General features: G+C 36.2%; 1 protein-coding gene across 1 annotated transcript in view; it reads left to right on the plus strand.

Annotated features, from left to right (window-relative positions):
• Positions 1 to 21,433, plus strand: part of TIAM1 (TIAM Rac1 associated GEF 1) — a 91,062-nt gene extending 69,629 nt beyond the window's left edge. Inside the window, exons 14-25 of the mRNA XM_063305443.1 lie at positions 2,770 to 2,949; positions 5,052 to 5,120; positions 5,367 to 5,492; positions 6,760 to 6,868; positions 8,143 to 8,322; positions 9,518 to 9,636; positions 11,710 to 11,818; positions 13,136 to 13,194; positions 14,940 to 15,042; positions 17,197 to 17,284; positions 17,401 to 17,573; positions 18,642 to 21,433. Coding sequence (XP_063161513.1) covers positions 2,770 to 2,949; positions 5,052 to 5,120; positions 5,367 to 5,492; positions 6,760 to 6,868; positions 8,143 to 8,322; positions 9,518 to 9,636; positions 11,710 to 11,818; positions 13,136 to 13,194; positions 14,940 to 15,042; positions 17,197 to 17,284; positions 17,401 to 17,573; positions 18,642 to 19,126 — 1,800 coding nt within the window. The 3' untranslated portion in view covers positions 19,127 to 21,433. The remainder of the gene's footprint in view (positions 1 to 2,769; positions 2,950 to 5,051; positions 5,121 to 5,366; positions 5,493 to 6,759; positions 6,869 to 8,142; positions 8,323 to 9,517; positions 9,637 to 11,709; positions 11,819 to 13,135; positions 13,195 to 14,939; positions 15,043 to 17,196; positions 17,285 to 17,400; positions 17,574 to 18,641) is intronic.
• Positions 21,434 to 27,843: the final 6,410 nt, after the last annotated feature.

Raw genomic sequence — 27,843 nt, forward strand, 5'->3', positions numbered from 1 at the left:
TATGGAAAAAATGCAATAATTTAGTAAATGATTTATGACCAACTTTAAGTAGTTGAGTCATTAATAATCACTTGGTTTAATTATACTACTCATTGTAATCTCAGGGAAAAGGATACATTTAGGAATAGAAAATTAATTAAAGATTTCACCTGTGGAAAAACACTAATTTGTATAAATAAAGAATACTTTTTATAGTATTCTCATTATATGTTGAAATGTATATTTTGTTTTCCTAGTTCTTTTAAATGAGATATAGAATGCTAAATCGTTTCTGGATTTTATTAAATCTATTTTAGGAATATGGGTTATATGGGTTATTCTACAATATTTACTTTGGAGTTGCAGTTATATTTACACTTTATTTTAACAGTTCCTATATGATATAACAATATAATTTAGCACAGTTCCAGGATATTATTCTATCTGATTGTGCTTATATGTAATTTAAGAGTCTAAAGCAGGGTTCCCCAAAATGATCAATATCAACCTCCAAGGGTTGTTGTTATTGTTCATGGTACTATTAGTTAAAGCAGTATTTATTAAATTATTTTCATTTAATAAATGTTTGGGGGGGGGGTTGATGAACAGTCTGAAACTTCATGAAGGAGTCAATGAGCTGAAATGTTTGGGGACCCCTGGTTTAAAGCAACTTTTTCCCAATGCCTTGCAATATGTCATTATACTACTCCTGTCATGTCCAATGAATAAGCTGTTGAGAGTAAGGATGATACTGTGATGGAGATATGCAGAAACTGTTACCAGGCAAAGGAGGCTGAAACACTTTTTAAGTCCAGAACAGCTGATGCCTCCCTAACTTGCTGAAATATAAGAAAGAAGAGGAGGCACAGCACAATCAGACTTGCAAAATCCTGTTATTACAGCCAATCTCAATAAAAGTAGCTTTAGCCTTCTTGTGATTTTCTGGTCTGGTCTACCTGGTGGGCCTGACAGTAGCTGATGTGAGCTATTGTCCGAAATTTATGGATTGGGAAAAGCTATTTTCAGTTAATAGTTACCTCTGATGGAAGTTGTATCCCAAAAGATATTTCACTTTATTTCTAATTTTGTTTTTAGCATTGTATTGCTATTATAGCACTGTGTGTGATATGTTAACTGAAAATAACTTCTTACTGAAATGTTGAACTACACTGACAAACAATAATTAGCTTATGCTTTCATTAAAAATTTAATGATTTCCTATCCTTGGAATATAAAATATTCTGGGTTACAGAGTCTATTAGAGACTAAGATCTGGCTGAAGTGTATTCAGATAGCTGAAATAACATTAAATAATTTGAGAATGTTTACATTTAACTGTTTTATAGTCAGGTAAGAACACAATTTTGATTATGCTGGAAAGAGGTATTTCTAGTTCAGTCCATTGTGCATCCTGTTCTGCAACCAACTTTTTTTGTGTGTGCCTTTGAGTCAGTGTTGACTCCTGGTGACTGTCTGGATTCGTCTCTGCAGTTTTCTTTGCAAGATTTTTGGGAGTGGTTTGCCATTGCCTGCTTCTGAGGGCTGTGAGTGACTGGCCTAATAGTTGGGATTATGCCCAAGGCAGGATTAGAATCACAGTCTCCAGGTTTCTAGCCTGGTGCCTTAATCACTACATCAAACTGGCTCTCTGAAGCTGACTATGCACACTGTCAATACAGATACTTTTAAAGACAAATATATGTAAAAAAGTAATGGGTGGTATGTAATCTGTTGCAAGGAACTGATGCTTGTCAAAAAGGTGGTATATAATAGTATTTTTTTTAAAAAATTATTTATTCAATTTCTATAGCCACCCATCTCAACCAGTGACTCTGGGTGGCTCACAACAATAAAAACCATAAAACAATTACAATTAAAACAATTACAATAAAAAATAAATACATGTATACATGGCTGCCAAGTAAACAATGTAAGATGTCAATACAACCAAGAAACGGGACCATTACCACACTCAGGGCCCCAGGCCCGGGCACATAACCAGGTCTTTGTGGCCTTACGAAAGGCCAACAGTATGCTTCTGTTTACTTTGTTTTACGGAAGCAAGAGCTTGTAGGCCAAGGAAAATATAAACATTAAGTTGTGTGCAGTAGGAATGGGTTTCTTTAAAAAGAGGGTAGTGAGACAAGAAGATATAGCATCATGAATGAATGAGTGCTAAATGAATAAGAATTGAATGCAAACGTGAGTGACTAGTATGAAGGAAGTACATTGCTTGGTTATTTGTCATATATAGAGAAGGAATGAGGATCAAATTACAAAACAAATATATGGAGGAGAGGGAAGAGTGAATGGATTGAAAGGAAGGAAAACACTGAAAAAGTGGTAGCTGGATGGTTCAGAAGAGATCCTCAGAAAGACAGAGGTGAGAAGTTTAAAGAACAAATGGCAGAGTATAGACATTGAGGAAGCAAGCATAGAAAGTATGGACAGGTATAGTGAATAGTGTTTATGTAAACAAATTTAGTTAATTTTTTTTACCTTCTACTTTTAATTTCTTCTGCTTACTACTACTTTTTTATATGCTTTGCATAACAGTGGTTATTCCTATGGAACAGCATGGTGGATATATATATTTAGTGCATAATCTGTTTTCTAACAAAATAATTTCCAGGACCAATTGCTGATTTGTATATTTTTTTCCAATATGTCACAGTTTGCTTTATTCTACACTTCTTAGAACAGAAAATTCTACTTTAAGATGGCTAATTCAAAGGAATTATAATACGACTTTATGAATTCTGGAAATAACCATTTGTCTTAATTTTATAGAGTACAGAACAGGTTGCTGCTTTTTGTCGCAGTCTTCATGAGATGAATCCATCTGACTCTAGTGTGACCCTCCAGGAACCTACTGGACCTCAGCAATCCACCACAAGACAGCTAACTGATGCTGATAAACTGCGCAAGGTTATTTGTGAACTGCTTGAAACAGAATGCACGTATGTCAAGGTAATACACTGTTTTAGTTATGTGCTTAATCTGCATGTCTAGGAGTATAGATTAGAGACACAAACTTGATCCATTGTATGTATTCTGCTAGAGTTAACACATAATGCTCATGAGTACCATCTCTGCTCTTCTCTCCCTCTCTCCCATCCACACTCATGCAAACTTACCTTAAGCAGAAGGAAGGTGACATTGACTCTTGGAACATCATATCTTCAAAGGAAAGAGACTTTGCTATACATCTTTCCTCATCTCTCTTTATTCTACTGCCATCAGCTCTTTGAAAAAGCCCTTTGGAGCACAACAAGAATGCCTCTTCGTTGTTGTTTTTAATCCAATCAGTCCAATTTTCAGAGACTGCCTGGACAAGTCCCTGCAATTTTCTTGGCAAGGTTTTTCAGAAGTGGTTTGCCATTGCCTCCTTCCTAGGGCTGAGAGAAAGGTCACCCAGCTGGCTTTGTGCCTCAGGCGGGGCTAGAACTCCTGGTCTCTCGGTTTCTAGCCTGATGCCTGAACCATTACACCAAACTGGCTCTGCCTCTTTGTTAACAGTAGAAGAAACAAAACAAAACCGCTCACCATTTTCTCTCTATCTTCAGAATAAGCCTCTGTTAGGTTTTCTCTCCTTTGCTCTGATAATAGAGGATCTAAAGCTTGATGCATCCAGCATAGCCATATTTGTAATAACCAGTTGATTAAGGTTTATTGAAGTAGAGTTAGCAACTGCAGAAGAAAGGGGAGTAAGTTACAGATATCAAATATAAAATCAGTTAAATATTACAGGTAGTAATATTAGGTTACTTTGGTTCCTTGGTTAAGAATGGAAATTGGGACTGGGATTTCTGTTGCTAAGTGACCCAGACATAAAGCATGATGTCCCATGATCACACCACTTAGCAATGGCATTTCCGGGACTTCCGGTTGCAGTTAAGTGAATCCTGCAACATCATTAAGTACGACATCACATGGTCACCATTTGCAACCTCCTGCGGCTTTCCCATTCGCTTTGCTTGTGGGAAGCCGGCAGTGAAGGTTGCAAATGGTGATCATGTGACTGTGGGATGCTGTGACATAATAATTGCAAGCTGGTCACCAAGCTCCCAGATGCAATCATGTGACTGTGGGAATGCTGTGATGGCCGCAACTACGAGGACTGGTCGTAAGTACTACTTGTTCAGCACTGTCATAAGTTTGAACAGTTGCCGAACGAATGGCCATTAAGTGAAGACCACCTGCATATCTAATGGCTTATCTTTCCCTGTGACTTGGCAACTCCTAAAAACTAAGTCCAAAGTCCTCTTTGTTAGTGAGTGAGAAATCCATTTTGTCCTAAAAAAGTAAACACAAAGCCTCTAACCACCTAAACTATTTCTTTTTTTTTAAATAGTGTAAAGTTTTGATCTGGAAAATTATTGCCCATAGGACTTGCTTTTATCATGTATGTTAAGTGGAGACAATTTTATGACATCAACTATAAATCCTGGTAATATTAATGTAATATTATTTGACTTTCTGTATCTCCTTTAGTATTTGCCCAAAATGCACCTTACTGTGATAAATGCAATATATTGAATACTTCAGCCTTCCCCAACCAGATATCCTCCAAAGGTGGCTGGGAATTCTGGGAGTTGCAGTCCCACAATATCTAGAAAGTTTTAGATTGGGGAAGGCTGATTCAAGACTTTCAAGCCATGTTTTCAATAGCAATGTTTTTCCTTTTCACCTTTGATGACCCAGCATACTTTTAGGTTAGTATTTGTCATATTATTTTTCATATTATATAGACGTGTATTTTGGACATTATAACATGCAACAGTGAATCAGGAATTGGATGCAACGGGAAATAAAATCTATACATTACCCTATGAAGTGTGTTAGTGCTCCAGTAAAGAAAATACAATAAGGATTCTGTGCCAAGTCAAAGCAATATATTTCATCTAATACAAATTTCTTTGGCAGTAGCCAGTAGATGCCTCAAGAAAGTTCCAAACACAGCATTAATGCCTGATATTAAACAATTGAAAACACCACAAAGCTATTTTGAACTTGAAGTTTTTAGATTTGTGGTAGAAAACCCTGCTAAAACTGTAGTCTTTCACTTTCAGGATTTAAATTGTCTAATGGAGAGATACCTGAAACCTCTTCAAAAAGAAACTTTTCTTACTCAGGAAGAGGTAGAGTACCTTTTGTTTGTTGATCAAAATAAAAAGGATAACTGTAGATTTTATGTGTATAAAAAGTGGATGTGATATTACTGTATATTTCTAAAAGCCAATTTTCATGAAATTCTTCAGTGATTTTTTTTAAACTAAGGCTAACAAAGGTGAACATGGCTAACACAGCACCTAAATTTAGTTAATTGCTTTTATGATATACTTTTTGTGAAAAGCAATTTTTTTAAAAATTGTCTTCCTTACCAGCTTGATGTTCTTTTTGGGAATCTGACTGAAATGGTGGCATTTCAAGTAGAGTTCTTGAAAACACTTGAAGATGGAGTGAGGTTGGTGCCAGATCTGGAAAAGCTTGAAAAAGTTGACCAATTTAAAGTAGGTCTTTAACTGCAATTCTTTTAGTAATAATTAGAGATACTACCACAGTAATTATATGGACATTTTTTCCAGATTTGTATTTGTTTTTGCAAATCATTTGCTAAGAAACAACTTAGATGAAGATGAAATCTTAAAAAGCAAAATACGTTAGTGATGCAAGCTGCAACCAAGGATAATTGCAATGTCTATAAAAGCATGCATTATTATACAGTATATGTAATTCCATATGTCCATTTTTGTTTAGGAAGAGTTAACAACAGAAACATTGCTACCTAAAATCCTAGTTCAGCAAACCTAAGATATCACTTCCTACAAAACGACTGAGGCAATGTCTCTGAATTATAACTGTTGCTTGAATGCTCATTGAAGCAATAGGAAAGTAGTTAAACTGCCTGCAGAAACAGTACCAATGAAAGCTATTAGCCTCTGACTCTTCTCTTTTCTTTACCAGGAATTATCTATCACTTAAAATGAAGGAAAGGGTAACTAAACAAAAATAGTAAAAACAAGGGCTGAAAAACAGGCACTGAAAAATGGCATTAAGTATTGCTATAGGCAGTAATTTACAGTAGGGCAATGGGTGCATGTTCCATAACTCACTGTGATTATGATTTAAATGCAATTTAATTTGTTTTGCTTTTTAAATGTTCATTTGTTCTCAGTGAGGTGACATGTTTGACTGATATTTGATCCCTAGGTATGGGTTTCTTGTAGGACTATGCATTAAATAAATAATAAGGCCAGCCTAGCTACAGTCATCTCTTTGTGTAAGATTTTTCATGTAGTAGCTGATGTCTGTTGCAATGCAGCTACCCAGATAACCTCCCTTTTTCCATTTAGAGGCAGGGGAGGATTGTACAGTGGGATAAATTCTTTCTTCCCAAATGGAAAATTTACCCATGTTTAAAGAAGAAAAAATGTATGAGCAAGGCCAACAATTCCGTATCATTCCTACTCTTTTAAAGAACAGTTTTAAAAAGAGGGAACTTCCCCGTGACCCAATTCTATTTAGTATTGTCTGCTTTTGGTAACAGAATGTGCACATTAGTGTTTAATTTGTATTTAGTATTTTAAGTGATCCTCTTTCTCTCCCCCCCCCCCTTAGAATTTAAAAACAAAAACAAAAATCTTTGCCTTAGTAATTATGGAGTGAAAAGTTTCAGTTACTTGTTGAGAATATTTTTTTCTTTTATAATGTTAAGTTCAGCAGCCTGTCCCCCCAAAATCAATTGCAATATTCTGATTTACATATTCTTGATCCTAGAAAGTGTTGTTTTCCTTGGGTGGGTCCTTCCTGTATTATGCTGACCGTTTCAAGCTATATAGTGCCTTCTGTGCGAGCCACACAAAGGTTCCAAAAGTCCTAGTGAAAGGTAAGAGTGGGATATGCACGATTTCCTTATCTACCCCATATATTATAAAGTTTCTCAAAACTCAAAATTGTCTCAGAGTGTGAAGGTTTGGGTGATGTTGAAACTTCAGGAGACAAATGGGGAAGGGAAATTCTACTTTGCTGGAGAGTAACTGGGTCCATTTGTCAACAATTCTGTTATTGCAAGCTTTTACATTTAGTAGGGAGCTGTACTAAATGGTGGCTAAGATACCTTCAAATTCTATACTTCTGTGATTATATTATGCTAGGTAAGGTTGGTTGAACAATCCTTTTAAAGGGAAGGCATTTAAGTTCCAGATCTTTTCAGCAATATGAAATGTGAGATCCTAATTTCTTTTATGTTGAAAAATATGAAGGAAGAAAGTTAGGATAACATAATTTAAATTTTCATACACTATTCCTTCCTGTATGATTATTTAACTATTTGATCTCTTGATATCATTCAAATACAAGTGGTGGATCAAGCTTAAACTACATCATTTCTGGCTACTTTGTGTATTGCATCCCCAATGACCATTTCTTCTATCTAATATAATACCTGGAAGGATTATTTGCATTTTAAAGATGAGAGTTGAAAGAAGTTTTACCTACGATTTGTATCTTTTAGTGGGGATGCTATATATCACAAAAGAGTATCATCTTGAACATTTTTATTTTAGTATGAACAATTAATTACTCAAAGTTCAGAAAGCAGTAACTGATTTTGACTCTGGCTTGTATGTGTGAGCCAAGCTCTGATTTGCATATGCGATGAATTTGAAATTAAGGACCTCCTCAGATAAGAAGTCCACACAATGTCACACATAAAAGTGAACATGTTGAAAGAGAGCATATCTATTAGTTTCCTTCTATTTTATTCCAGTGTACTTTCAGTCCCAGTGGATTGTTAATGCTTATCGTGAGTTTTATCTTTGCTTTGGATGGGTTCTATTTCTCAATATTTACCATATTAAAAGTTAAAATTGATGCATTTGCTGCTGCTACCATTTCTCACAATTGTTTGATGGGATTTTAATATTGTATTATTTTTTCAACATAGGCTGGCAAATAATTTGGCTTTTGCAGACCGCTGAAAGGGTCTTGGGGGACCCTCGGGGGTTCCCCTAGGACCACACTTTAAGAAACACTGCTCTATATTATCTTGAGAACCTCTAATGAAAGAGAACAGCTAAATAATATGGTAGAAATATTCTGTAATAGAGATAGTAAGATAGAGATATCTTGAGATATCTTCTTTTATTTTCAATAACACAGCTAAGACAGACACGGCATTTAAAGCATTCTTAGATGCACAGAATCCTAGAAGACAACATTCATCAACATTAGAATCTTACCTCATCAAACCAATCCAGAGGATATTGAAGTACCCTCTTCTGCTGAAAGAGCTATTTACTCTCACTGATGCTGATAGTGAAGAACATTATCACCTTGATGGTAAATTGTTTTTCTAACTTGTGATTTCTCCTGTTTGTACTTTTGGTTTTGCCACTGTTTCTGATAAAAGTTTCTTAACACATTAGAAGGTTACCAACATATGTAAGAGAAATTCATGTGTCTGAAAATATATAGAAAATGGAGTTTCAGTTGGTTTCTGTGGTACAGAGGATAGGTAAAGATTAACAAATATTTTATTGCATGTTTTCAAGGAGATATACTTTTTCTGTACTTTTTAAGGGTTGTTTATTGTTAACCTGCTCTAGAGAAAGGACTCAAGACTTAGATTCAATTTTTTTATCCCGCCTCCCCAGCTGTCTTGTCTGTATACTTCTAAACAAGTTTGCCAAAAATTTACTGTATATTTTTATGGATCCTGCTTGAAAAGTTATGTGTTATCCTCTATGACTATACATATAGGCATACAATAGCCAGTTTGGTCTAGTGGTTAAGGTGCTGGGCTAGAAACCAGGAGTCTGTGAGTTCTAGTCCTGCCTTAGGCATGAAACCTGGTTGGGTGACCTTGGGCCAGTCACTCTCTCTCAGCCCAACTCACCTCACAGAGTTGCTGTTGTGGGGAAAATAGGAGGAGGAAGGAGTAATAGGTATGTTCGCCGCCTTGAGTTATTTACAAAGATGATAAAGGCAGGATAGAAAATAAATAAAATAAAATAAACTGTGTCACACATCTAGATGTGTATGACATTGCTTCAACACATGCCAAACATTCAGTTGTGTATGCATCACTGATGGTCAAAGTGTAGATTAACAGAGCACATGCAGTATTATAACCCAACTTGTTTGAATATGTAAGTAGGTGTCCGTGAAAGATAAAATATATACAGATATAATCCCCAGGTTTTACGAGTCTGTAGTTGAAAATCTAGCTTGTTCACTTTAACTGTTGCTCTTTTGCATACTAGGTCAGACTCAGGAGACCTCTCCATTTAGTTGATGAACTACATACACTAATACACTACATAGATACACACACTAAAAATAACTGAATGAGGCAATAATGCAAGAGAAAATAAGGTTCTTCCTAACCAACACAGCATAATAATATCATCATACTGAAATATTAAAAATATGATAGAATTTTTAAGAATATGACAGAAAAGGGCTTTCCATGCTAAGTAATATAATCATGTCAACTCTGCTGTAATTTTTTTTTATATCTTTGCTCTTCTTCTAGTGGCCATAAAAACAATGAACAAGGTTGCTAGCCATATCAATGAAATGCAGAAAATCCATGAAGAATATGGTGCAGTGTTTGACCAGCTCATTGCAGAACAAACAGGAGACAAGAAAGAGGTACCTAGCTCTGAAAATCCTCTCTCAAATTAATGTAGATAATGATGTTTTAACCTCTGTTAGATTGCACTAGATGTTGCCACCTTCTTCCCTGAATGTTGTAGGGAACTGGGCGCTTACTTTATAGAGAAAGAGAAAGTAATTGGAGAGATACCTTGCAGTCAGTAAAGGATATGACTGGGCATAAAATTCAGTTTTGAGGGTGCTCATTATCTTTCTATATTTGTTAAAGAAAACATTTTCATTTCTCTCCTGTTATATATAACATATCTGGAAATAGCAACTAACAACTGATCAGCTTTAGGTCAGTTGTGGCATAAATAGTTATGGAGAGTTGGAATTAGAGCCAAATATTAAAAAAAATAGCAACTTAGATTGGAAGAGATTTAGACTCCTTTTATTTCTGTCATCAATTAGGTAGGCCTCTGTAATTTTAGCTAATGGTTTGGAGAAATTTATTTTGATGAATAGTTTTCAAAAAAAAGCACATGCTGCTTTCTATATTTCTTTTTTTATGATGATGCAATTAAAATAAATAAAAATGGTCAGGATGTGATTCTCATTGTTATCCCATATGTTTGTCACTTAAATGTGAAACCCCAGTGTTAGTACTATTTGCATTTATTACTGCATGTATAATCCCATTTCTGCAATCATGATGACGTAGCTAGGTCACATTGGTATAAATCTGCTTCAGTATGTCATACATAGTGTAACCAAAAATTACACAGTGAAGTAACTGGATTTTGGCTTTAGTTTCCTTTTGATAGACATTCTATAAAGAAATGATAATAGCTAGAATTTTCTAGCCACATTTGAAATAGTTTTAATACCTATAGTATAATGTACCTGGAAATGGAAATTCTTAGGACAATAGTTTTTTTAGGAATTTAAGATTCATCAGCATCATTAAAAGGTACATAACAGGAAGCTGATATTAATTTGCTTTTGCTTTTTGTTTGAAGAAACAAAGCAAGGCAAAAACTAAATAAAACTTTTAAAAAGGAACAAAAAGAAAAAGAAAAAACAGATTAAAAGAAAAAAGGGTGGGATGAAGTGAAAAATTGGGGGCATGTATATATGTCAGTCCCTGGTCTGTTCTGGCTCATCTCAAAAAACTAAGCAGGGCTGGTCTTGTTTAATTCTTTGTTGGGAATCTGCCATGATGGAAAAGATGGGCTGTTGCAGCACTTCAGTCTCCAAAAAAGTATTTTGGAATGCACAGGAGTATGAACATAGCACTTGACTGCAACACCTTAGAGCAGCTCTGCCATTTCTTGAGACTGTGTGGCCAAAGTCAGAGAATCCCAGGAAAAGGAGGAATAATACAAACATTTTAAATAACTATAGCCAGTATTTCTGCTTGGAAGACAAAAGGAATCTGTTAGTCCAGAACACACACAGTACACCAATTTGCTAACAATCCCACAAACTCACCCTAGAAAGGCTACAATTTACATAGTATTGTGTTCTCTCTGGATCATCTTCTTGGTCAATTCTTAATGATCCATTTAAGATAATTCTATACCAGAAAGAGTTCCAATGTGATTCACTAGGTTCAGAATCAAAATGATAAGTTTTAAAATGGCAGATCACCTTTTAAGATTCATTCCCCCTTTTCTCTCATACAAATAAATGCTTTCTCTAAGGTGATAGGATAGTCCTTACAACATGTTTTTCATCTAATAACATCTGTATTTATTTAAGAACTAATGTCTTTTTATATATAAATGTATATGATCTTTAAAGTTTAATCAGCTATACTACTCACAAAAAACTACCCAAGGAGGGAGTCCTGTAGACCCCACCAGCAAACAAATCCTGTTGAGCTCACTGAGGAATAGGCTTTAACTCTTGTTTAATATACTGACAGAGCTGACACAGTGGCTTCTGCACACTGTATTTACACACAGGATAGAATTGTTTCCTTTCTTTAGATTTACAAAGCATAATGCAGTGGTGTGCCATTTCTTTTAAGTCACTTATTGCTCAAATTTATTTTCAATGACTTGTTAAATTGCTTTTTAAAACGATACACTGTCATTTTCTTTCGTGTGGGTGTGTGGCTGGCAGGTGGCAGATCTTTCTATGGGAGATTTGCTGTTGCATACCACAGTCATCTGGCTTAATCCTCCTGCATCACTGGGAAAGTGGAAGAAGGAACCTGAACTGGCAGCATTCGGTATGTGCTTCTTTTCAGAAAAAAAGAAAATGACATTGTTTCGTATCAAAATTAAATAAAACATGCAAATATTGTCTCCAGCGATACCACTGAAGGTGTTTCTAGAAGGGAGTGCCGGGGGGTAAAAAAAAGTCAAGATGGCAGTCATGACTGTCTAATCAAAGCCCACCCCACTCCCCATTTTATGTGGGTCACGTCAGACACCCCTGCTTCTGGAACATAATAGGTTAATGTTTGGGGCAGATTGTCTGTTATGACATTGGATTCCAAAGCATCAAAATGTTGGAAAACGTTGGAAAATAAATGAGTAAAATTTGACTTGGTATTCAAGTATTCTAGGCCACTCCTCATGCAGCACACTTTAGAAGGCTGACTGGGAATGATGAGAACTGAAACGTGTTTGATTTGGGAAAATTGCTTTAAGCTGTTGGTATTCCTATTTTTTAAGATGTTTTAATTATAGGACTTTGCAATATGTTTTTCTACTTATCATACATTTATCTAAACTTTATAAGCTTAATAAAAACTTCATAAAGAATACTGCAAAGCTCAGTAAGTGCTGGGAAATATAAAAAAGTGCTGGGAAGTGTAAAATAGATGGCTGTAGGCAGTACCTCTATTCTTCCTTCCATCTCCAGTGTTCTTCCCTCAGGGAGATTTGCTGAAATGCTGCTTGTATGTAAATGTCGATTTTGGTTCCTTCCATGCATAATACTGTATCTGAGTAATTCCCTGCAAATAACCTAGGACATGATAATTTAATAATAAAGGTACTATGGATATTTTAAAAGTGATTTTTAACTTTTCCTTCATAATTTTGAAAATTCATTAAATGAATGTTGTACATTTTAGAGCTATTTTGATTGTTTATCTGGAGCATTTACAGTTAAGAATATTAAGTGATACTTATTAAAGTGCTTACTCTGGAGTAATCTTGTTAAATGAATGAACTGACTCTATTGGGAAGAACTTCAAATTCCAGTAAATGCTTAAATATTAGATTAAAATTTAGAACACTTTATCAATTAAGTAAATACCCCTGAATTTTGAAAACATTGAGCATTAATTCTTTGGCCAATGAGCTTTCTAAACAGTAGATGTTACTTCAGTTCATCTGGCTATCATGTATTTAAAAAATTATGCCCTTTGCTTTTGGCATATGAGGAAAACTACTATGTTCCTCCATAGGCCTTAACTTTCTGGGTGCACAGGAAGAAGTTTTGAAACTTTTCCACAGAATTAGTAGCTGACTTTTTTTCCCTGGGTGTACATTGGCAAACTACTGACTTCTTAAATGTTTGGTTTTTTTCTCTGTAGTGTTCAAAACTGCTGTGGTACTTGTATATAAAGAAGGTGTGAAACAGAAGAAAAAATTGGTAAGTTTATCATCTATAAATAATATTAAATAGCAAAAAGGATGTGAAGCATACTATAGATAGCTTTTATATCTATTTTATCTTTATTTATTAGTCTGTTATATGTAATTTATATGCTTTTAATTTTGATTTTATTGTAAACCGCCCAGAGTGCCCCTTTTGGGAGAGATGGGCGGTAATAGAAATTTGAAAAATAAAATAATAAAAATAATATTAGATATATTGGGATAATTAGACAGGTCATTCTAGCAATAAGTAGTGTAAACTATTTTTAGACATCAACTTAATGCTTGGAAAGAGCACTCAAAGCTTTCCTTTTTTAATAGAGTGACTTATTATAACTATCAGTTTCTTTGAAAACAAGCACCTTGGATATACATATTCAGTTTAATTCTTTGTAACTGATACCCTAATATGTGCACATAAGGATCTTCATTATCTTCTTATTCATCATGTAATTATGCAGATCTTGATTGGTATATCCTACAGTTGACATAGAATTGCATCTAGTGCAGTTGGAAAGGGCTATTTGGACCACTCTATACAAGAATCCAAATTTTTTAAAAAGTAAAAATCCATGATATCTGATTAATCTGTCTGGTAAAAGGGAGCCAATCACTTCTCTAGGCAATTGATCCCACCAGATAGCTTGCTTGCTTACTTATTTATTTATTGCATTTTTCTACTGCCCTTCTCAACAATGACTCTGGGAGGTTTACAAGTGAATTTAAAACAGTAAAAAATTAAATATTGATTAAAAGATATACATTATAAAATATATATATACAAATATACTAAAAACTCTAAAATGTAAATGCTCTGACTTTTAGGATTTTTTCCTAACATCTAACCAGGATCTGGTATTCTGTAAATTAAATATATTATTCTGTGCCCTGCCATGTGAGGTGTTGGAGAATAGATCTTTAAATTTTTTAGGGTGATGTCCTTTCAAGTCCTTTAGAGTGCTACCGTATGTCCCACTCACCCACTCTCCTTGGTCTTTTCAAGGCAAAGTGTTTTTAGTTTTTTCATTGTCTCATCATAAGACATAGTTTCTAGTCTTCTCATTATCCCTGTTCTTTTCTGAACCTGTTCTATTACCTATGAATTCTTGAAGCATTTATAATGCTCCAGGGGATGTCTGACCAAAGTGGAATCAAGTGGAATTATATCTTCCCATAATTATGAAAGTTCAATTCTGCTGATGTAGAAATTGCACTTGCTTTTTTTGCAGCCGTAACACTCTACCAACCTGTACGTAATGCAGAAAACATTTCAGGCATTTGCTGCATCAGGTATAACCATAAAACTTTGATGGATCATTACCAGTTCTCAAATCTAATTTCAGGATAAAAATGATTCACAAGGCAGTACTCTTGAGATGAAACAGAGAGCTTCTGTCATGCCCCAGTGACTTTTGATCTTAAGCTCCCTCAACCTTTTTTAGAGCCTGGGATAGAAAAACTTTTCAGGAAGATAACAGTTGCACTGGTAATCAAATGAATGGAATTATGGAATGATAATATAAAGTTATTTTTTCAGATGGGAGATTACTGTGAGGGGATGAAACAATGAAGCCCTCAGGGGAGGCTTCCATTAATTTCCTTACAGTTGTTCACTGTGTATTGATCAAGACTGAAGGCTTTTGTAGATACTTTAAATATTTGGTATGAAATAAACCAGTTTTCATACAGTTTATATAATATCATTAATAAGAATTGTTTTCCCTGTTCTCCTGCATGTAGGGTGGATCACATAGAGCTTCCATTTACGAAGACTCAGACCCATTTCGTTTCCGTCACATGATTCCCCTGGAGGCTTTGCAGGTTCGAGCATTGGCAAGTGCAGGTAGGGTTAAAATGGGTTTCTTTATGATTTTCTTAATTTTTTTTGTTTTATTTGGTTATTGTAAAACTTCTCTTTTGCAGAAATATATCCCAAGTAGTGGGATAAGCATACAATCCAGCAGGAAAAGCCAGTTTATCAAAATAAGAATGATGAAACAAAAAAGATAGCAGAAAAAAAAGTAGGATGTCCCATTCAGATTATATTTGACAACATTTTAACTGTTCTATATGGGTCATTTTATTTGGCAAATGTGGCTGTAACTCAAATTCTGAATTTAGAACAGGAACCTCAAGAGGGCAGGGATTGTGTAGCACAGTTGCTTTCACATTCTCTGCTTTTAAAAAGAGTTAAACCATTAGTGATTGATCGTATAGCCTTACAATAATTCTGATAGTCAACAAGATTACTTAAGGGAGTGGCAGCACATCAGTGTTTTAGTGTTGTATGAGCATGCTTGCTGATAGGGTGCTGCTTCTGCTGGTCTCACTTTCTTGTGTTTACATTGCTTATCAATCTCCATAGCATCATTATTTCCAACTGGCCAGAAAACCTCTTTATCCATCTCCCACAGGACTTATCTCCTCTGGAATTCCCCTCAGCCAGAGTTTCTCAGCCTCCTCTCCTCCTGAGACAAAAGGGGCTGTTAACATAGCTTTCCTAATGACTCTTAGTATTGCTCATGCAGATACATTTAATCTTCTTTAAATATAGAAGGAAGTTTCTCACTTGTCAGATTATCTTTCTAACATAAAAATAAATTTGGTTTGTCCTTAATGCTCATGTATATATATCAGCTGACACAAATTCTGTTTTCTGATATCAGTTATAAAATCTGCACATGGAATGTAAATAGAGCAATTTGCAGATGCTTTTTAAATATAATATTCCTAATATGCGCTGCTGATGTGCACTGCATGTGGTGTGCCTGTAGGAGTTTTTAGGTTTACCACTGAGAGTTTTAATTGTATTGAGAGCTGGATCAAGCAAAGGAACAGCATGATATCTTAGATAAGTAGTTGAAAGATTTCACGGCCTATGGGATTGTGGTTCTTTTTTATGATGTACCATGGCATGAATTGTAGGCTCAGTATGGACAATATTGTCTCTGGAAATACAGTAGCAGGTATATTATATCTATATAAAGTGATAGGCTTTAGGTCAGCTTTGTTGCTTTAGAATTTGAAATCGGCAGCCTGTGATTTCTCTGAAACAACCAAATGTGCCATTCAGTGCAGCCAGTGGAAAGTGGTCCAAATGGATTTTGTACAGGTCTTTCCTTTGTTGGCTATGGCTAATGGCAGTTCTTGCCCTAGGTTTAGGAGATTACTCAGAGTTCATGCTGAGCATAGAACAGCTCACTAATACAGAGTTTCAATAGGTAATGCTCTATTTTGCCTATTTTAGCTTATATAAATCTCCTGGACCTTACTATTTAGATTTTAATTGTTTGGCTTTACAAAAAAAATAGCATCAGTAATGGTATATTCAACTACAGCGTAGCTGTTCTTTGGAGCAAAATTATATTGACAACATAAAATGCCAGTTGCTTAAGGGGATCTCCTACATGTTTTCTTTGTTAAAATGTTTTCTTTTTACAGTTTGCATATGTAAAGAAAACATTCTTTTGCTTATTAACAAAGTGGTTTCAATGGGACTCATATGCAGTCCACTCTGAAATGAATGGAGGGTGCTTTATGGTTTATGGTGCTACAGAGGCAGAGACTTCTTTGTAGAAGGAGTATTGTTTACTTGGAGCAAAATTGCAGTGATGGTCTTGAGAATCATTCACCATGTGAATGAGCTCCAGGGTAGAGAAGATCTCTACCACCAGCAACTTGTAATGCCAGACATGAACATTGCTGATGAGAAGATGTTTGATGTGATGGGACTGCAACCATATTAAAAAGCTTTTACATGTTTTGGTCATTGCATGTAGTCAGCATTACATGGAAATAATCCTGCATTTCACACCACCACTCCTGGGGCTATAATTCTTGAACCAATTAATATTAAGTATTTAATTCACTAAACTAATTTTCATAGCAGTTTCACATTTCAGATGAGATTATTTTTTAAATCTACAGAATGATGTTCAATAAATAACAAACAAATTGAAATGATATTTTTTTAAAATGTTCCTTTCTCTTTCTGTAGATGCAGAGACCAGTTCTGTCTGTGAGATAGTTCATGTGAAGTCTGAATCTGAAGGCAGGCCAGAGAGGTCATTCCACCTTTGTTGTAGGTACGGAGCGACAGTTTGCAAAATTATACTGCCATTTACACTGAATAAATAAATGTCAATGTTCTGCTGCCAGACCAACGTCTAACTGGTGTGCGCTCTTTATTTCTGCTTTTCAGTTCCCCAGAACACAGGAAAGACTTTCTAAAAGCTGTGCATTCAATTTTACGTGACAAACACAGAAGACAGCTTCTTAAAACTGAAAGTTTGCCCTCATCACAGCACTATGTTCCATTTGGAGGAAAAAGGCTGAGTGCACTGAAGGGTGCAAGGCCAGCTATGAACAGGACAGGTACTCCTGGTTAAAGTTTGTCAAAGCACCCCAGAAGAGAAAAAAGGCAGTTTAAGAGCAAGAAAGGATGATCCTATTCACTTTACTGTAGTTTCTGCCCATTGGTTACTTTGGTCTTTCACATTGTATACCCTGCAACAGATTAGTCTTGAGAGAATGTGCAAAATACAGCAAAGCAAAGCAAAGCACCGCACACAAAAAGAATGCTTTTTCTCATTAGCATTTTTGTCCCATTTATTATAGCTTCAGAAATGTGTAATAAATAAGACTGTATTTAATTTCACAGTGGCAGACTTATTTCACAGTGGCAGACACAACTACCATTTGACACCTGAGTGTTGTGAGGTGTGAAAGGAAGCTGAATTCACAAAACCCCACATCAGGCATAGGGTAGGGCATCACATTACATAGCAGCTCCCTGTATTTTGCCCCATCACTGCTACTTTTGTTTCTCTTCAAAAAAATCTGACATTCAGTGCTATTGAAGTACTATTGAATTGGCTTACCAATTAACATATTTTAAAATAATGAAGTGAAAAATAACAGGGGACCACTGAGCACACTGTTTCAGTTCCAATAGACTCGATGTTAAAAGTGAACCCTGAGTCATTTGTAACTATTGGGGGAAGAGAAGGCATACCTTCTTTTTCCATTACCATATCTAAGTAGTTGACTACAAGTTATTTTAAAATTTACAAGGCAAAAATAATTCCTCAACACTGCATACAACTTGGTTTGTCTGCATAGAAGATTTAGGTATAAAATTTGTCAATTATTATTGACATTATCAATTTATTTCAGGCACTGGCCAGAAGTATAAAAACATATATATATATATATATGGCACAAATACATTTTAACACATTCTATAAATTTATTAGCCTATCTTCATGTTTATCAGTTCCCCCAATCACATCTTGTCAGACTTTACATGTTTGATGTTAGTTGTGCGGTGATTACCAGCTATTGTGAAAGGAAAAAGAATGTAAAGGCTAGGTTTTTTAATATTACCATATTCAAATTTCTGTTTATAAAAGCATCTGGGATTTTATTTTTGTGTGTGCACAGTGTCTGCCCCAAGCAAGTCACTTGGGAGGAGAAGGCGACGGCTGGCTCGAAACAGATTTACCATTGATTCAGATGCCGTCTTTGCCAGCAGTCCTGAGAAAGAGACCCAGCAGGCATCCAACAACAAGGACACTGACCGTTGGGTGGAAGAGCAGTTTGATCTTGGTCAGTATGAAGAACAAGAGGACATAAAAGAAACAGATATTCTCAGTGATGAGGAGGACTATTGTGAGCCTTTGAGGAGTACCATGGTTGAAAAAGAACTCCAGGAGCAATTGCAGTCAGCCTCTATTACAAGCAACCAGTCATACCTGGGAAACAAAACACGATATACAATGGGCACACATGCCTCCAGAATGTCTCAGTTGAAGAAACAAGCTGCTCTGTCTGGAATTAATGGTGGCATGGAAGGCAACAGTGAAGAAGTCATCTGGGTTCGCCGTCAAGACTTTGTACCACCAAGAAAACTAAATACAGAACTTTAGATCCAACACTTTCTTGTTAGATGCTAGATATAGATGAGCCCCAAATCTACCCCTTATATATTGTGGAGAACCATCCCTTAGAATGCATACTTGCACATATAGTAATGGCAGCTAAACCGGTTGAAACCACACAGCGTCCCTCCTTTTTTCTCCTTTAAAGTAGTATAATAAGGAGAAATAAAGCAAAATTTGGAAATGGAATGAGCTTGAGTCCTTCTCTATATAGTACCAAGGGCTTTATTTATTAAAAACTAATCAGGGGCTGCATAGTAAAATGGGCTGCATAGATAATGCTAGAAAAGACAATGCTGTGGGTGTTTTTCTTAAGCTAATTTGCTGCACGCATAAATTTTAAGTGATAGCACAAACAGCAAATGAATTTTATATGTGATATGTAAATCATAGGTTCATCTTAAAGAAGTTGCAGCAAACAAGGAACAAGTGTCTATAACTGCAGCAGATTTTACTCTTAAACACAAAGCTGTACACCCTGATCCAGCCAGGGCAATCCATGCACAGAGAAAGGCTTCTGTACATGGAATTTCCTTCTTTATGAGGTACCATAAGTGGGAATGGTGTTGAATGAAGGGAAAAACTTGCATTCAGCACTCAGGGACATACATGGGATGACCTGCACTGCACATGCACTGCTAACCAGATGTTTGACATCACCATCTCTCAGTAGTCCAGTCGCTTATTTGCAGGAACTAGAACCAGCCCTCCCTTTCTCTTCTCTCCTAACAAGTGATTAGCCTTGATAGTGCCAAACATCTCTGGTAGCTGAGGTAGTTGCATGCAGTAGCACTCACACAGCTTACTGTTACCAAGTGAAGATCTCTGGATTTGGTGATGTGATGTGTATTTTAGGGATGTGTGAGGGAAAATCTGGAATTTACGTTGTGCTGAGTTCTCTTTGGTCTGTGCTTAGTTTAATGTCAATGTTGGAAGTTCTAGTTTTACATAAAAATTATAACAATGCAAAATCTTTTTTTTTCAACTTTAGAGATCAAAATTCAACACTTGAAAATAGTTTTCTGTATGTTATCTGAAATGCAAAGGCACAAATGAATGGGGATTTGATGGTTTCAACTGCAATCTTAAATGCAATTACCGAGGAGTAAGACTGACTTCCAAGTAGACATGCAGAGGATTGTGCTGTTCTGTTCCAAGTTTGGGTTACAAAATGGCAAATCTGTCAGAAAGGATTTGAAGATGTTGGTTTTATACTATAATTATGAACTGCAAACTTTTATGGGTAAACTCTCTTTTCTGTAAAATATCGGTGGGCAGCTGTACATATTTGAGACTGGAATTATGTTAGCAATGTCAATAAATAGCTGAACACCCAAGGAGGTTAAATTAATCCCTGCTGTGATTTTGTTGCAGTTGGTAGGATTTCACCTTGGGTGTGTTTGATCCTCCCTGCCTGATAAAGTTAGGGCTCAGGAAAAATTAAATATTTTATGGCCAGAAAAACTGACCTCAACTTATCCATGTGACATTAATGTACATTATTACTTGACTCCCTCCCCACCACTATTAGATAATATGAACAATATACAAAACAGGCAACCTTCAATTACATTTAAAATTTCTTATTTAAACATCTATAACAGGGTACAGATGTGACTTATAATCAAAGATTTCCAAATAATTTTTAAAGCACTTTTTTCTTTTTAAATATTTATATGGCTTTCCCATCTTAGTTTTACTCTGCAAAAATGGGAGGATCTGGGGTTTTTTGTTTTTGTTTTTGAGTGGGATTCTTTTTGGACCTACTGATGTTTGACACATTAGTAGGTATATTGAAAATCTAAAATTTTGTAGTAGCTGTAGGGAACACATTTTGTATAACTAGGTATGGCTATGTTTGGTGACATGAACAGGAAATATTACCCAGTACCATCTGCTGTCTTATGTCCCAGCCAATATTGGAGTGTCACCTGTTTGATTCTCAGTGCACTATATTCAGTATTTTGATAGTTTTATTCTCTCAACTTTTGCTATTTTTTAACTGTTTTATTAAAAAGCTTTCTAAACCCTGTGTATCTCATCATATCAAAATTAAATCAGTTGTGTACCAACTTATTAGACATTATGATGCTTTTGCTGTCCCCAGTGGAATACAATAAGCCTGTGAAATGCTGGACGTCCTGTGCTTGGAGGGTGCCATTGTTCTTGTACATAATATAATGACCTGTCAATGTCAAAGGTTCTTATATATTTCTTTTATAAGCTGAAAGAAGGTCTATTTTTATGTTTTTAGGTATATGAATGGAACGTTGTAAATGCCTGTCAAATAAAATAATGCTGAAAAATATTGGGAGAGCATGTTCTTTGTGCTATCTTATTCTTTTTCAGTATAAAACATTTTGGTTATGCTGGCTGGAGATTGCAAAGTTAATACCTATTCATTTGGGTACCTTAGGTTGGAGAGGGCTTGTAGTAGATTGTTGCATATGCCTAATGAAAGAGCATCAGACATAATCCAAACAAATTTAACATCCTTCTATGGTTTAAATTAGGAATAGTTAAACCAAAAGTAATCCAGATTAAATTTCTATATGCCAAGACATCTGCAGAACCCATAAATGGCATCTATGGCTCTCTGAAGTACCAGATGACTAGAGGATAGGAAATCTCCCAGTCTTCAAAGAGGGGAAAAAGAAGATTGTGGGAACTACAAACCAGTAGCATTGATACCTAAGAAGAATCTACAGCAATTCTTAAACAGATTGATTTGTAAGCACACTGAAAACAATTCTTGATTGTTTGTTTATTCAACATGGATTTGTTAAAAATAAATCTTACCCGATTAATCTTTCATTTTTCAAAAAAATTAGGTAATTTGGTAAAACATTTGATAAAGGACTCAATATCATTCAGCTTACTAAAGTAAGTACTGACAGCAAAGGATTTAGTTAGCTTGGAAATCACAGACAAAGAGGGTTTATCAATGGACTGAGATATCAAGCAGGTTACCATAAATGTTTATCTTGGATTCTCTACTTTTCAATTTATTAATATGTAGAGGTGGAAGGAATGCTTCCTAAATATGCAGATGACACAAAATTAGACAGATTAGCTAATACTTTGGAATAGTTTTTTTCCATCTGTAGATATGACCCTCTAGGAAGTCACAAGCGAATTTGAGAGGAGTTACAAATTGGGGGTGGGGCGACTTGAGTTGCTGGTAGAACTCGCTCCTATTCTTCCTGAATGGGGAGCAGAGTGAGAACATGGTCCTGCAGGGCTCTGGGGTGCCTAGCTGGGGTTTGATCACTGCCTGGGCAGAGTAAGGAGAGGGCCCAGACTCTGTTCTTGAGAATTCCAGTGTGGTCTTGTAGAGATCTAGCCTTGGCTGCCCATGGCTGGATCACTTGCTGGACAGGGAAATGGCCTAGAGTGTGGTCTTTCAGGGCTGAGGAACAGACTTAACCAGGACCCAGGCCCTGGGGCACATGGTAGGTTCATCCAGATTTGAAAAACTGTTGCAGGTTGCTCCAGGAGTTAAGAATTTGTGTGGCTGCTGATAAGGGTAAAGCAAATGTTGATTGTGGTATGGGGGTAAGAATTGCTGTCTCAAAGGTAAGGCTTGGACTTCAGAGACCATGTTGGGCCAGGTGCACTCACAACCTCGTTGAGGGGTATTTTTTGAATTTGGTGTTTTCTTTGGTTCTGTTTTGTGAGGTTGAGTTGTATAATTGTTTAGCATATAAAGTGAAATTTGATTTTTGAGGATGGGTTATTTTTTGCTAGCTCTTGCTCCAAAGAGATCATTTGTTGGTTTGTCATTTTGGGGGAGTCACAACACCACAGAGCTTGAGAATCTCTGTGCTGGAAGACAGAAATAAAATTCAAAATAAATGATAGGTTAGAAATGTAAGTAGAAACTAACAATAAAATTCAAACAGAGGCAAATAGGAAACAAAAGTCAAACACAAAGGTACAGTATATGATGGGGAATAGCTGGCTTTGTAAAGTAATTGGGAAAAAAGATCTTGATAGTTGATTGCAACTTGAACATGCATCAGCAGTGAGATGTAGCTACAAAAAATACAAATGCCTGTTTAGATTTCATGAATAATAGTTTCCAAATCATGAGAAGAACGATTGAATTCTGAGTATCCCACTTTACCATTCAGAGAAATTAGAGCAGGTGCAGTAGTACAATTAGGATGATCAGAGGACTGAAAACAAGCGTTCTCTGAAGGTGATGTATTTAACCCCTCCTCTTTCCAGATTCTGCTAGTGATGTCACTAGAAAGTTGATCTTGAGTATAACATTATTGTCTGCAACGGGGTGCTTCCCACATGAGTGGGAGTCATGGGGGCCCATAAGGGAGCAAGAGGGGTAAGTGATGTCGCATGCTTCATGGTCATACAAATGATGCGACTGATGCAAATGATATAAATTGCATTGACATCAAGGCACACATGGTATCATGGTGTTAGAATTTTTTAAAATTTCCTTTCCAGGTTCGTTTCTGAGCCGGGACCAAAAAACAGGCAGTTGCATGAAATTAAGTTCTTTATTTTTCACCCAAGAGCAAAAGCAATGACAGCAAGCTGTTAGGTGGGCAATTGTGCAGGACCCCCTCCTTACAGCATATTATATACATTCCATTCAACTCCTCCTTTAGAATACCTCCCCTTACTCAGTTACCCATACACCACCTTAACCTCATTCCATATTAGGAATTTCCTTCCTTCACTCTACCTTAACATCATTTCATATAAGGAACTTCCATCCTTGCTAGGGCCCCTTGACCATTATTAAACAATACCTTTCCTCTGGAGAAGCTATCTTTGGAATGTACACCTTATCATTTCTGTGGGCATAGCTATCAAGGCCTGTTAGAAAGGAGGAGTAAGAAAGCCAACACAACTCTTCAAGGAAATATAACATGATTTGATTTCAGAGCCATAATAAAAGTGCAAATGTTTCTAATATAATAATACTAAATATAAAATATATGAATATAAAATATATTTGTATTTAATTTGTATTTATATTTGTTTTATATATGTAAAATCTATCAATGGCTTCTACCAGATGTCTATAATGGTTAAGATATTGAACTAGAATGAAGACCCACATTCCAATCTATCAACAGTCATGGAAGCCTACTGGGTGATTGGGCCAGATACTTCCTTTCAGCCCAACTTATCCACGAGATTTTGTTGTGGGGAGAAAAAAAGGAAGAAGTGCACTATATGCCACCTTGGGCTTCTGGAAGAAAGGCAAGATATCAAACAAATAGCAACAAATGATGATAAAAGTTCACCTAGAAAGGTTCACAGGTATGTGAAGGCTCTCAACTGTTGTTACATTGTACTTGTGGGTAACCAGCTGTTAGCTGACATCATAGCACAGAGGGATGCTCATTTGCTACATGTATTAAATATTATACAGGAATATATTTCTTGAATATGAAAGGATCTAAGCCTTATATGGAGAGAATGGGAGAGTTGGGCATATTTAGCCTTGAGAAAAAAAATGACTGAAAGAAAGCACAACAACATTTTTGAAGTATCTGAAGGGGTATCACGTAGAAGAAAGTCCCAAAGAGCAGGAACTGAAAAAATGGGCAAATCTGGCTTGAATATTAGGAAAAAAACATCTTAACAGTAAAATCAGTTGGGGGAAAATATCCAAGGAAGACAGTGAGCTACCCTTCAGTAGATGTGTACAAGCAGATCTTAGACAGCCATCTCTTGGGCATATTGTACATTCCTGTATTGACAGAAGATTGGACTTGGTGGCCCTCGTCTAGTTCTATAATGTTCATAGGATGTGCCTTCCCTGAATGAAGTTAGGATCTTTTATCAAGGGGTGGGGGGGAATCCAGAGCAGACTTTCCCAAGCTGCTATTCTCCAGAAGCTTCAAAATTCTGTTTCTCATAATTTCCCATAAAACATGCTTCCCTAGTACAGATATGAAAGGTTATGCACGGTTCTATATAGGATCTTTAGAGTGCAGCCTAAAGTGACCAACAAAATGATCCTAAAGTTGTCCCCATACCCCCTGAGACATGTTATAAAGGGATAGGTTTTAGCCTCTTTCTGCTACTGAATTTTGACTAGCTTTATATATCACAGTGAATTATGACATAGTCCGTCTGTTTTAATGTGCACCCAGTGATTGTGGTTTGTAAACCATGGTTATAGTTGTTAACCATTGTAGATAGTCTATTACTGATTGTTGGAGGTTTGAGGGGGAAAAAAAACCTCCTAAAAGGGTGCTTATCAAAATATACCATTTCTTCTGTTAATTTCTTTTTTTGAAGTGCAGGAAAAAATGTCTTCTGACATTACTTACCTTTGGCAATACGTTATCCAATCTCAATTATTTTCCACTCCCTTTATAGTCATATATGGAATGTATGTAGGACATACGTTTTCTGGGTGGTTCATAAAAGTAACATAATGAAATGAGGGCCTTCCACAACAGGTGTCATCCTGGTGGTACCTGCTCTACTTCTTTGAGTGAGGGGTTAATCAAAACAGTGCTTCTGCAGAACATCTGAAGATACAGATAGAAATATATGGATGATGCTCCCTGGTTATTGATATTCAGTACAGTAGCTAATAATCTATTCTGATCTGATCTAATTTGAATGCACTAAAATGCATGCATCAATTATCTGAGCTGCTCACATAGTAATAAAACATTAAAATGCAATTTTAAGTATAGTTTGTTTTGTAAGGTTAATTTGTATTACCTGAATGAAGGAATTTGCAATGTGACTATGAGTCAATAGTATGTCCAGGGCCCTTTCATTATCATTGCAATGTAGACTGTATTAAAAACAAACAACGTATGATGTATGAATGAACAGATGAAATCATACCTCTGAACAACTAGACGCATCACACTGAACAATATACCACACCGACTGGGTTTGCACAAGAAGCATACCACAGCTTCCATTCATTAATTATACTTCTTTCTAAACAGATATGCATAAACTTAAATAGGTTTAATAGAAACATTTCAACTTCCAACTACAATTTATGATCCTGGCTTTTAAATAGCATAATTAAGTTTAAATGCAATTTAGGGTTTGCAAAACATACCCAATGATTGCTGGGTTTACATAGAATACTATGCCAAAACAAGGTATGTGTGGGGGATAGGGCTTTCTATTATAGTGGTTTATAAGTTTTTTTAAATTAATTAATTAATTAATTAATTAATTTAGTTGAATGAGCCCAACCAGTTACTGTGGTTAAGTAAATCATGGCTTATATGCTGTGTGGACAGACCTTGTCTCTAAACTTATAAACCACTATAAGTTTAGAGATAGAAGTAGAACCATCATGTAACTAAACATATCTTGAAAAAGCAGAGCTACTGTAAATTATGGAAGGAAATTTCAGGAGCTTATTTGAGGCCTTCAGTCTACATTTATGAAGCCCTCAGCTTAATTTCAAAGCCTTGTGAAATGAATCACTTCAGATCTTAGATGAAAATTTTCTATCCCTTCCAAGCTTCCTATTACTATACAGGTAGCATACAGTACAATAATGGTTTATTCAGTCAATGACCAGGAAAAAAAAAATACAACACCAAAGTAAAATCGAATAGATGAGATAAAATACTAGCATAACGAAGATAAAATAACACATATACACTGCTATAATGGTGCATTAATTACTTGTGCAAGTGTGAATCTAAGTTGTTACAGACTATTAAGTAAAATATATATCATCCAAAAACAAGATAGCTAGTACGTGTCAAATTTAAAATGATAAAGAAAACAGAAGTGATTATTTCCGTAACCAGTTATGCCTTATTTTCACTGTGGCAACACAGAATTTGGTGACTGCACAGGTGATAAACGGTTTCAAATTTTCTAGAAGATGTGTCATGAGTAAGGATGGCGAGCAGGGGGCTCCCATCCAGGCTGTAAAGCGCATGCGTAGTACTGAGGAATTAGGTAGCCATTCCAAGAGACACAGATCGGGCCCGCCTTAGCCTTTGGGGTTTATATGTCTGGGTTTTTCCCACACTTCTTCAGTTTGTTAGGATTTTCTGTTATGTAGCAGTAATAAAACACTAGAGACCTATTCCTTGTCTCAGCATGGTTCCTGGCTGTTAGGACATCAATCCTAACAAACTCCTACTCCCATCGAAAGAGGGAGGAACATGAATTTAAAGGGGAGACATTTGGAAATGTCTTCAGAAAACCAAGAAATTCGGCTCGCCATCCAACAATTGGCAGCAGCCCTGCAGCAACACCAACAACAGGTAGATCTATAGGTTAACACATTACAAGCTGCCATGCTACAGCAGTTACAACAACCAGCTCCGATTAACCCACAACCGGTGCCAGCAGCAGCAGCAGCAGCAGCTCTGCCAGTAGTCCTGAGATCCCAGGGCAGTCTACCAGAGAAGTTTGGAGGAGAAGCAGGACAGTTGAGAACCTTTCTCACACAGTGCACAATGTTTTTCGACAGCAGACCGGCAGAGTTTCCCACAGACAGAACCAGAGTCACCTTCATCCTAAGTCTGCTAAAGGGACCAGCAGCCAAATGGGCTATTCCAATGGTGGAGAACAACGACCCGATTCTCAATGACTACCAGAACTTTTTGGCAGGATTCCACTTTGATGACCTGATCAGAGAGGTCACTGCCAGCCGGGAAATTCGGAAGTTCAAGCAAGGTAACAAGAGGGTGGGAATCTACACTGCTGATTTCAAGCTGTTAGCA

Source organism: Candoia aspera, chromosome 5 (genome assembly GCF_035149785.1).
Source record: "Candoia aspera isolate rCanAsp1 chromosome 5, rCanAsp1.hap2, whole genome shotgun sequence".
NCBI classification, from domain to species: domain Eukaryota; kingdom Metazoa; phylum Chordata; class Lepidosauria; order Squamata; family Boidae; genus Candoia; species Candoia aspera.